The 12525-nt window shown below is 45.9% G+C and overlaps 1 protein-coding gene across 1 annotated transcript in view; it reads left to right on the forward strand.

Annotated features, from left to right (window-relative positions):
* COL6A1 (collagen type VI alpha 1 chain) overlaps nt 1-12525 on the forward strand; it is a 422434-nt gene that overhangs the window by 82525 nt on the left and 327384 nt on the right. The window contains 2 exon segments of the mRNA XM_030210386.1: nt 2449-2469; nt 7866-7910. Coding sequence (XP_030066246.1) covers nt 2449-2469; nt 7866-7910 — 66 coding nt within the window.

Consider the following 12525-nt stretch of genomic DNA (forward strand, 5'->3'; position numbering starts at 1 on the left):
AGCATTTAGAGAATTTCATCCAAGGTGTGTGGTACAAAAGTAATTAACCATGGATATCAAATATACAAATACATTTTTCCTTCTTTATCCCTGGAATGGCCTTTTCTCTCCCTGGCTAAATACACTTGCCTAATAAAACTAAGTATGTATATTTATCCACTCATAAGGGGACAATGTACACCTCCTTAGTCACTCTGCTAGATCCCCTTAAATTGTCCACCACATTTTTCACATATTGGAGCTTCATACAAAGTCCTTCCCTTAGCTGATGTGGGTCACTTGCTGATATCAAGTGGTGTCGGACATGGGTTAAATATTGTGCTCACTTGCAGTGCCAGTTGATGCAGGTCATTGTTTTAGTCAAAGCAGTGACTGACTCAAGCCACATGTTTTTATTAGCTACTACACTGTCTAATCATTAGCATCAGTAGTATATGCATAACTCCTATCTTTTTGTTGGTCACTGTTAAAGTTACCAAAAATACAAATGAAAACTAAGGGGTAGTTTTTGTGATAAATATGAATTGATAAATTTTTAAAAATCAAATTATAGTATAACTCTTGTGCTCTGGGAGGGTTGGTCAAAAATGTAATCTCTGTCAGTTGTTTGGATTACCAGAATCTTGCCATTAGTCAAGGCAGTTTCTGAAGCAGGTCAAGTCCTGTAGCTGGTTATGGAGTTGCTTGGAGCAATTTCCTATTGCTGTGTCAGCATTGTCTGGCGCAGATCACTCCTTGTCTGCATCTGCATTGATATAGTTAATTTCCTGTTGCATCAGTGCTATTTGATGTGGATTTCCTTTGTCCATGCTGTTTGATATCCTTTGTTTATCTTTCTGCCCTCTCCTAGGTATAAAGGTACTAGTTACCTGTAACCTGGAATGTCCAGCACTCCAGGGATTATGGTCCTAATGCCACCAGGTGGAGAGACAGAAAGACACAGAAGGCTATAGTAATATGAGAATAATCAGTAATTGTTTATTACACTTACCAATCAGGACTACAATTAGAATACGTAATATAATTAATTAATTCTCATATGAGACAGCAACCGGGACACAAACGTGACCTCTGACATTAGCTCTCTGATTGCCTCTGTCCGTGATTCTCCTTTGATACCCTTTTCTCTCATAGGCTAGTATTGTAAGTACAAAGTCAGCATATTCTAACATATTCCAGCATATTCTAATAAATTCTATCTTACAGAAGCAAAGTTCTTCATAACATATTTGCTTATCATAAGTAAGGTCAGTAAGGTTATCCTACTTTGCAAAAACCATCTTCCCAACAACCAAAGTTGTGTCTCTTCAGTGGCGTAGCGAGGGTGGCTGCCACCCGGGGGGGAACGCCGCTGCGCACCCCTCCCCCCGGGTGCAGCATGACACCCCCCCTCGGCGTGTCACCCAAGCCCCCCCCCAAGTGCATTCTTGCCTGCCGTGTGCATGTCGCTGGGGGGGGGGGGGGGGGGTGTCGGTTCTGCTGGTTCCCTGCTCCCTCTGCCCCGGAACAGGAAGTAACCTCTACTAGCGCCAATTGATGCGACAGAAAAGGCTCTGTTGTTGAGCCTCGCTTCCGCCCATGTGGCCATTAGCGAATATCCTCTATTAACACTTGGGGCATTGAAGTTATACAACGTGTTTATTATTGAGCTTCTCTTTGACCCCTGAGGCAGGCGTTGTCTAACGCCGAAACACGGCCCTTGTTGGGTCATCAATAAAGAATTTCAAGTGTCCCAGTCTTAAAGGCCCAGTGTTGCTTTTTTCTGTATGGATGCATTATACATCACTAGCAGCAATGCATTCCAGGGGCGTAGCCAGACAACAGATTTTGAGTGGGCCTAGGCAAGAAGTGGGTGAGCACCAAGTGTTTCCCCACTTCACCACCACCCAAAAAATATCTCAGCTGGCAGAAAACGCTTCTTTCCATCTTGGCAGTCTGCAGCAGGCATGCACTGAAAACTGAGCATGCGCAGGTGCCGGTATTGTGGAGAGTAGCGTGGAGAGTAGAGTTACCATCAGGGGGAAGTCTTCAGCTGCTGGAGCTTTGGATCCCCACCAACTACCACTAAACATGTGATATTGTTGGGTGGGCCTGAACCCTAAGTGGGTGGGCCCTGGCCCATCCAGGCCCACCTGTGGCTATGCCACTGATGCATTCTGACACAATTTGCTTCCTCCTGTTGGTACTGGTGATCTCTGACATTGATATCTTACTGTTGTTGATGTCAGCAGTGTCTGATCATTTGAATCATTTCCTGTCATTGGCATTAGCACTGTCTGAAAGAGGTTGTTAGCTATTCAATGCTGTTAGATGTGTGAATTTCCCACAAATATCTCATCTCTGATATTTTATTCCACTTTATTAATTTGCAGCTAAGTGAAAAAACAAAAAGATTTATTATTTTTTGTCTCTTAACTTTCTGCTTTTTTCTTTTGTATTTCCTTACAGTGCTGCTCCTATGAGTGCCAGGTAAGAAAAAGAAAATATCAGAAACAAATTTCTGTAGCTGTATGTTTCTTACTGTCTAACATGTTTCTTTGCATATGGCTGTGGTCCTATGTGACTGAAGTACTTTACGTTCCTTTCTATATGGACATAGTTCCACATGCTTCTTTCTACATAGCTGTGATTTAATGCATCATAAGCAGAGGAATGGGGGTGGGGGGCACAAGGCACCCTCCCCCCATTTTTGTCAGCTATGCCCGATACCTCTAGATCTGCTGCACATCAGGGAACTTATTTCTTCTCCAGCCACTCTGTCCATCCTCTGGTACCAGCAATGTGCGGCTGTTAAAATCAGAGAGCAACTATTTCCTGTTTCTTGGGTGATACAGGAAGTAGTTGCTCTCTACTTTCAACCAGTGGCGTAGCTACGAAGGGCCTTGGGGCTCAGGCCCCCTCCCAACCCTGGTGGCCAGTCAAGTGCCTGTGTTTGGGGCACTACTGGCTGCCCTCCCACTTCCTGCACTGCTGTCCTTCAATTTTCTGGACTGCTAGAAGTTTCAACTTCTGCACGTTGCCAGTGGCCACAACCAGCACAAGACAGACAGAGCGGCTGGAGCAAAGAAATGAGCTCCCTGCTCTGCAGTGACTATAGAGGCACCAGGTAGGTGGAAAAAGCAACTGATGCCGGGGGCCAGGGCTGACAAGGGGGAATATAGGAGTTGGGAGTTGTGACTTGGAGATGGATCTAATAGAGGGACTGGGGCTGATTCAAGGCTGAGGATGCAAAAGTGGGCTAATGCTGGCAGACAGTGGGGGTGACAGATGTGGGCTGATGCTGGCAACAGCAGAAGGGGGATCAGAACTAACATAGGGACTAGGGACAGGAGCAAGGACAGGAGCCACGGGATGGGAGTAGGAGAATGAATCTCATGCTGGGCCTGGGAGAAGGAGGGGGGGGGGGGGCTTGCGAATGGTAGATGTGAGAATGGAGCTGTGCTTAGAGATAGATCTGATGCTGGGGATGGGAGGAGGGAATTGGGGATGGAAGAAAGGAAGAGAAAAATTATGAACCGTACCAACATAACTTCTCGGTATCATTACTGACCCAGATATTCAGTGTCGATGCCTGAAAATCCGGGTCTAAATGAGCCACTGGTTCAATATTGACCATTATGTGAGTTACATAAAATGTAAATTGGGATGAGAGATGGTGGTGGAACTTGGGCCCTCCCAAACATTAAAAAGGTATTCCACTGCTCCTGCATATGCCTTTCCATTTGGCATACTCCTTCCACATAGCTGTGATCTTTGGGGGCTTCTTTTTAGGGAACTGTAGTTCTGCATGATCCTGTCTGTATGACTGTGGTATTTCTTGCTTCCTTCTATATGACTACAGCTACCCCTTCTTAGAAAAGATTTCTTGCATGTTCCTTCCTATGTGACTGTGGTCTGCAATGCTTCTTCTAATATGATTGAGGTTCTGCATGCTCCTTATATGTGCTACTTAATAATTAGTGATAACTGGTGCCATTTATCTCTTAATTTATGTTTTTGATTTATAGACCACTAGTCCTATGAAAAAAAAAAACAATGGTCAGAGCAGTATATTATATAACGCAAGGCAGGTACAATATATTTGAAGAACATGTGGGACTAGATTTACTAATGTAATTTAAGGTGTGTTGTTTAACTCAAAACTCATTATTTTCAGTGGAGCCTATTTATTAATAACGTTTGAAATCCTTCAATGTGCATTAAGGTACAGTAAGGGGCTAATTTTCAAAGCACTTAAACTTACAAAGTTCCCCACCTCCACATCTGTCTTATTCTGTTCATAATGGGTTATGATAAATATAAAATATAATTAATATTACATAATAAATATGGGAGTGTGTATAATCTGTCAAAAATCCAACCAAAGCCTCACAGAATCTGCCCAAAAATAAAGTGCAGAACCCAGGCACACCCTGTGCCATAAAACAGTTCAACAACAGTCTTCATCAAAATTTAATTTAACTCCCAGAGATTGTACAGCAATAAGTAATAAGCAGTAAGCAACCCTGTAAAGTAATAGTAATAATCAAAACTAAAGGCCTCTTTTACTAAAGGGATCCTTTGCTAAGCCGCAGTAAAACGTGGCCTTAGTGTGCCCTTAAGTGGGTCTTTCCCATGTGCTAAAGCCATTTTTTACTGCAGTTGTAAAATGTCTTTTTTTCCTTGTTTTGCACTAATGGCTAATGGTGGTGGAATTTGGGCCCTCCCAAACATTAAAAAGGTATTCCACTGCTCCTGCATATGCCTTATCATTTGGCATACTCCTTCCACGTAGCTGTGATCTTTGGCCATTCCTTAAAATTACTACATGAGCACTTACCCTCATTCATTTTGTAGGCGGTAAGGGCTCCTGTATTCGTGCGCTAACTGGTTAGCATGTTGATGCACCTAATTAGCTAGCATAGGAATGACCACTCTCCACCCCTGACACACGCCAGCCTAGAAAAAGGGCTCCAAAGTGCATTATGCACTTTGGACTAGATTCGATGTATGGCGCCTGAAAACTCCACATGGGAAAAAAATACGCTTAGGTGTATTCTCTAAAATATGCCTAAATTCTATAGAATAGGCTTAAATCTCCATGCAGTATCTAGAATATGCTGAGTGCCTCTCCATGCAACCAAATTTAGTCATGGCCATTTATGCCATGTTTTACTTGGTGTAAATCCCAATGCCTAAATTAGACGAGGAGGAGATTCTATATATGGCACCTAAAAAATCAGCACTGAAATCAGTGTTGACAAAGCATTTGGTGCCTAGATTTAGGCACCAATTATAGAACATGCTTAGTTCATATTTCAGCGCCTAAATCTACACGCATTCATTTACACCAAACGAAAACTTGGTGTAAATCCCTGCACTTAGATTTAGGCGCACTAGGCATATTCTATAACTAGGTGCATAAATTGTGGAACGCCCACAAAATGTAAATTTCCCCACCCATAACCATGCCCCTTTTTGCCTGCGTGCTTTAGAAATTCGGTGTACTTCATTACAGAATATACTTAGCGAGTTGTGCATGTAAATCTTAATGTCAATCAGTGCTGATAGTTGCTTGTTAACATCCAATTGACAGTGCCGATTAGCTAGTTAACCAATTAAGTAATGCACATTATTATAGAATATGCTTCAATTTCCGTGTGGAAATTAAGGCTCGATGTATAGAATCCGGCAGTTTATGCATGGTAAATGTGTGTAAACAGGACACTGCATGTCACGTTAAAGCATTTTGTGGTAATTTCCGTTTATATTTACAAAACCACATGCAGGCTTATTTTCAAAAGAGAAGGGCGCCCATCTTTCGACACAAATCGCAAGATGGGCGTCCTTCTCAGAGGGTCGCCTAAATCGGCATAATCGAAAGCCGATTTTGGGCGTCCTCAACTGCTTTCCATCGCGGGGATGACGAAAGTTCACGGGGTCGTGTCGGAGGCATAGCGAAGGCGGGACTGGGGCGTGCCTAACACATGGGCGTCCTCGTCCAGTAATGGAAAAAAGAAGGGCGTCCCTGACGAACACTTGGATGACTTTACTTGGTCCTTTTTTTCTTATGACTAAGCCACAAAAATGTGCCCTAAATGACCAGATGATCACTGGAGGGAATCGGGGATGACCTCCCTTTACTCCCCCAGTGGTCACTAACTCCCTCCCACCCTCAAAAAATGTTTAAAATATTTTTCCAGCCTCTGTGCCAGCCTCAAATGTCATACCCAGCTCCATGACAGCAGTATGCAGGTCCCTGGAGCAATTTTAGTGGGTGCATTGCACTTCAGGCAGGCGGACCAAGACCCATTCCCCCCTACCTGTTACACTTGTGGTGGTAAATGTGAGCCCTTCAAAACCCACCAGAAACGCACTGTACCCACATCTAGGTGTCCCCCTTCACCCATAAGGGCTATGGTAGTGGTGTACAGTTATGGGAAGTGGGTTTTGGGGGGCTCAGCACACAAGGGAGCTATGCACCTGGGAGCTTTTTCTGAAGTTGCAGTGCCCCCTAGGGTGCCCGGTTGGTGTCCTGGCATGTCAGGGGGACCAGTGCACTATGAATGCTGACTCCTTGCACGACCAAAGGGCTTGGATTTGGTCGTTTCTGAGATGGGCGTCCTCGGTTTCCATTATTGCCGAAAATCGGGGACGACCATCTCTAAGGACGACCATCTCTAAGGTCAACCTACATTTCGTGATTTGGGCGTCCCAGACCGTAATATTGAAATGAAAGATGGATGACCATCTTGTTTCAATAATATGGGTTTCCCTGCCCCTTCGCCGGGATGTCCTGCGAGGACGTCCTCAGGAAACCTTGGGCGCCCCTTTCGATTATGCCCCTCATGGTATTATTTTTTTAAGAATTTTTGTCTGGAGGAGTGTGACATGGGTGGGAATGGGCATAGAACTGTTAGTCAACTAGTGCATTATGCTTAACCTATGCTAACTGGCTAACACAAAGATAACACGAGAGCACTTACTGCCTGCTAAATAGGAGGCAGTAATGGCTCCCATGTAAACATTTTACAGGTAACGAGCGCTAATGTGAATTAGTTCATGACCTGAAAAAAAAGTTGAAAATGACCTAAAAATTGCTGTGTTGAATCTGGGTTTAGTATGCTCCAAAATCCTACATTAAAAGGCATGAAGCCCATATTTCAATGCAGTTTAGTAAAAGAGGTCCTAACAGATTTAAGAAACTGGTCATAAAACAGCTGACTATGATGAAAAACTCATTCAGTATTTTAAAACAGACAATAAATAATTTAATTAAAAAGCTGAGTCTTTCCCTTTTTTCTGAATATTAAGTAGTTATTTTCTAAATAAATGTCTTTTGGTAGATTATATTATAAGTCGGGAGCCATCCTTGTACAGGAACCTCTCCCCCACTTTTTCCAACCAACCTTGTCTACACTAAAGAAGGAGTACATGAAAAACTATCCCGGAATAAACAAAAACCCTCATGTATAAGCTTAGGGCTCCTTTTAGGAAGCAGCATTACCAATTAGCATTCATTCAGTTCTTACAGGCTTCTTCACATTCAGTACACACTAATCAGTAGCGCTGCTTTGTAAAAGGAGACCTTAGTGTTCACATGGGAACAATGGGGCAAAAACCTTTCATCAAATAGAGCCCTAGATTATGCATGACTTTCAACATTAAAAAGCAAAATACAATATTTCTTTCAGCTATTGGAAGCCAATGCAAATCTTTCAATATTGGTACCATCATATCACACATTCACTTTCCTGCCACTATCTATCTAGCCCTGCATAATCTGTCACTTTTGGCCATGATACTGTATCCCATCGCAGTTTCATGGCATTCACATTTGCTTTTGGGTTCCTGAATTAATTTTTATACTTAAATATTTTTTTCAGCCTGCCAGGGGACCTCCAGGACCACCAGGTGATCCAGGTTATGAGGTGAGTTAATGGAATGTGAACAAGAAATATGCCTGTTTCTAATACATGAGAGGAGGGAAGAACTTAGATAATCTTTTAGCTGCTTCCACTACTAACTGTCACTGTACTTGAAGCTATGAGCTCTGCTGAGTTTAACATTTTTTTAACAGGTTGCTTATGTTAAAAAGCAGAGGTGTAGCCAGAAGGCAATTTTTGGGTGGGTCAACAGGTTGGATGGGTGGGCACTAGAGTTGCCAACTTTTTTGAAAAAGAAAAAAACAGCAAACCTGATGCACCCATGCTCTGTCCCTACCCCACTCCCCATAACTTCAATGAGGGTTGCAGTGCAGGTTTCAGTGGCTGCAGGCCAATTGAGAGCTAAGGGAAGTACAATAGACTGCACTATTCAGCCCCACTGAGCCATGGTCCTCCAACACATATATGGTATTGAAGCCAAACACATTCTGCATCCAGAGAACCTCCTGGCCATCCACCAACAATGGATACAGAGCACAGCAAGGACAATTCTCCATAAAACTCATCATATAAAGAAATTTTGTTTTTTAGTGTAATCTCAATTACAGACATATTATAAATCAACTTTAAAAAAATCTATAAAACAAAAGTCACTCAGAACCTAGAGCAAATCTACCATGCCAACACTAACTTCCAAAAACAAAGATCCTACCTATGAAAAAGAAGTGCCTTAAATATTATAGTAGGGCCCTAAAATACAAATACATTTATCAGGAAAGCTGAACAAGCCAAATTACTACAGAATGCTACATGGAAACTTCATACTAACAGAATACCTCAGTCACACACACAAGACACAAATGCCAAATACAGAATAAGTGACCACAAACTCTAGAAATATAAATTAAACGGAAACCCCAAGAAACTAGACCTTGCATGTAGTACAACACCAGAGAAACAAGAAAGAAAGGCACTTACTCCTGTGCAAAATATAAAGATGGCACATGCCAGGGATGGTGTTAGGGCAATTGTGCTTGGTTCCTTGGCCAGAGAAAGCCTGCATGCTGGAAGCTGAAGGAGCAGCCTGGTAATGGACTTTGGGGTCCTTTCCTAGATTTCTGTCCTGGACCCCAGCCATGTTTACCATCAACTTTGGCAAGATGTACATTCCAAATCCAACATATTATATTCACAACATTGAAATTAAATATTTTTTATACCTTTTTGTTGTCTGGTCATTTTTTCTCAAATCATATTGGTCCCAGTCTCTGGTTTCTGCTTCCCTCTGTCTTCTCTTAACTCACTTGCCAGGGTCTCCTATTTGACATTTCTTCTTTCTTCATGTCCATCATCCATCTCCCATCTCTGTTTTCCTATATTTCCTTGTTCAGTATCTCCCCTGTGTTCATATCCCCTCATCCATCATCATTCCTCTGTGCACCTATGCACCTCATGCCCAGCATATCCCTTCTGCATTCCTATTCTCTCCCTTGTCTGGTATCTCCCCCCCCCCCCCCCCCCCCGTGTCCATGTACCCCCCCCTCCAGTGTCCAGCATTTTATCTCTATTCTATACCCCCCTTGGTCAGGCATTACCCCTCTGTGCCCATGTGCCATCCCCATACAGCATCTCACATTTGTGTCCCTGTCCCCATGCTCCCACCTAATGCCCATCATCTCCCTTCTGTATCTGTATACTTCCCTAGGTCCCCTTTCTCCCTCCTCCACACCAATGTGTCCCTCTCCTCTCTGATCCCACCCCCAACCAGCTTCTCTTCCTCTCTTTCCTTCCCCTTATGCATCTGGCTCTTTCTCCCTGCATCTCTCTCCCTTCCCTCTGCATATCCAGCACCTCTCCTTCAGCCCCCCCCCCCCCACACGTCCAGCATCTCTCCCTTTCATCCAGCCCCCCTACATGTTCAGCACCTCTTTCCCTTTCATCCAACTCCCATACATGTCCAGCACCTCTCCCCTTCACTTCAACCCTCTGCATATCCAGCACTTCTCCCCTTTCCCTCCACCCCCCTGCATATCCAGCACCTCTCCCCTTCCTTCCACCCCCCTATATATCCAAAACCTCTCCCTTCCCTCCAACCTCCCCTCTGCAAATCCAAAACCTCTCCCTTCCCTCCAACCTCCCCTCTGCAAATCCAAAACCTCTCCCCTTCCTTCCAACCTCCCCTCTGCAAATCCCAAAACCTCTCTCTCTCCTTCCTTCCAACCTCCCCTCTGCAAATCCAAAACCTCTTCCCTTCCCTCCAACCTCCCCTCTGCAAATCCCAAAACCTCTCCCCTTCCTTCCAACCTCCCCTCTGCAAATCCCAAAACTTCTCTCCCTTCCCTCCAACCTCCCCTCTGCAAATCCCAAAACCTCTTCCCTTCCTTCCAACCTCCCCTCTGCAAATCCCAAAACTTCTCTCCCTTCCTTCCAACCTCCCCTCTGCAAATCCAAAACCTCTTCCCTTCCCTCCAACCTCCCTTCTGCAAATCCCAAAACCTCTCTCCCTTCCCTCCAACCTCCCCTCTGCAAATCCCAAAATCTCTCTCCCTTCCCTCCAACCCTCTGCCCCTTGCAAGTCCAGCACCCTTCTGTTCCCTCCCCTCCCTGCCTCCCCTTACTGGGCCAGCACGCAGCACCCCACTGACTTCCTCACCCTCTCCCACCCCTGTCGCAGCGCTTCATTTAATGTTGTCGGCGCTGCTGTTACAGTTTCCCACCCCCGCGGCGGCGCTTTACACTTTACCTGACGGCAACGCTACAGATGCAGCGCTGACGTCCGACGTCCTGCTCCGGGGCCTTCCGCGTCCCGCCTCCGTAACAGGAAGTTACATCAGCGTGGAAGGCCCGGAGCAGGACGTCGGACGTCAGTGCTGCATTTGTAGCGTTGCCGTCAGGTAAAGTGTAAAGCGCTGCCGCGGGGGTAGGAAACTAACAGCAGCGCCGACAACATTAAATGAAGCGCTGCGGCAGGGGTGGGAGACGGTCACGGCAAGGATCTGCTTCTGGGCGGGCCTGAGGCTAAACTGGGTGGGCCTGGGCCCATCCAGGCCCACCCGTAGCTACGCCCCTGTTAACAAGGCATATTTTGTGTCAATTTTAAAAGCAGCATATGCATCTTTGTGCCTTTGTAAAATTACACGAGCAAAATCAGGTGCATATGGTTTTCTCCGAGGACAAGCAGGCTGATAATTCTCACCAATGGGTCGTCATCCGCGACGGCCCAGGAGACCGGAAAAACTTGAGAGCAAATGAGAAGTCTCTGGAACACTCCATTGTGCGGGCTGGGCGCACCGCGCATGCGCGAATGGCTTCCCACATGCAACGCGAGCGTGAGTCCCTCAGTTCTTTTTGATCCGTGATCTGGAGTGTTCGTATTTCTTCGATTGCGCTCTTTTCGGCTCAGGAGATTCGGACTTAACGTTTACCGCTCCCCTTTTTTCTTTCTTTACTTAAAGTTATAGTCTTAGTTCATCAAATATATATACAAAAAAGTAGTTTTCCTTTATTTTATTAGTTTTTTCTTCACCTTTTTAAGTTTCCTTCTTTTTTCGTTGCAGCCGCCCTTTAGGCTGCTCTGTGGGGTCATGTTTTCCTTTTTTGTGCCTTTTTATTTGGCACGATCGAGTCTTTTAATTTCGCAGTCGCTGTTTTCCGTCTATGTCATCGAGGACTCCCAGCGGCTTCAAACGTTGTACTTGCTGCAACCGGACCATCTCGGGTACTGACCCCCACACGTAGTGTCTCCAGTGCCTTGGGCCCGACCATCTGCCAGCTGCCTGTAAGCTGTGTCTTTTGATGAAGAAACGGACCCGTGGCTCGGGAGGCTCAACGAGAGAAACTTTTTGCTGATCGATCCGGTCCTTTGACGTCGGCATCAACATTGGTACTGAGGTCGGCGGAATCGGCATCGAGGGAAGCAGCGACATCGAGAGTGCAGGTAATAGCTGCCGAACGACTGCATCGCACTGGGAGCAGCGAGGCCTCGAGTGGGTCTCCACCTATTTCGAGGCCTACTGCTATGCAGGCCCCCCGGGACCGACCTTCGTCAGACCTGGCCCCGAGGAGGCATGAGGATTCCACGTCCTCCTCTTTGGTACCGAGAAGTCTCGATAACGGGTGTTGAGCGAAGGCTAAGAAGCACCATCATCGTTCTCCTTCCATGCACGGTATCGAGAGCTCCGGGGAGCCGAGGGAGTCGGCACCCGAGAAGCATCGGCACTGGGAGGACCACTTACCCTCCATACAGGAAGTGCTGATGCGTCGGTCATCTGGCAGCCTGGTACCAGCTCTCGAGCCCCCTCAGATTCTGCCACCGACTCCTGCACCGACCCCCAGCCATTTCCGATGGAAGCTCTCGACGAGCGCATCAGAGTCCTTCTTCCAGAGCTTCTGGAGGGATTGCAGCGCCAATCTGCTTCGGTATCGGGGGTGCTTGCACCTTCTGTACTGACTGCAGAAGCGGCATCTAGGCCATCGCCTGTGGTGAGGTCCCCGTATTCGGTTCCACTTGCAGTACCGGCGTTGGCCGCCACCTGGGTCGATTCCCTCTCGACGTCGGTGGAGGAAGCTTCGCCGGAGTCCAGGCAGGGGTTGACTTCTCGACATCCCCCACAAGGTCGTCGTTCCTTGACGTCGAGACAGGCTCGGGTTTGGGCTGCTC

Source organism: Microcaecilia unicolor, chromosome 7 (assembly GCF_901765095.1).
Source record: "Microcaecilia unicolor chromosome 7, aMicUni1.1, whole genome shotgun sequence".
In the NCBI taxonomy this organism is placed as follows: Eukaryota; Metazoa; Chordata; class Amphibia; order Gymnophiona; family Siphonopidae; genus Microcaecilia; species Microcaecilia unicolor.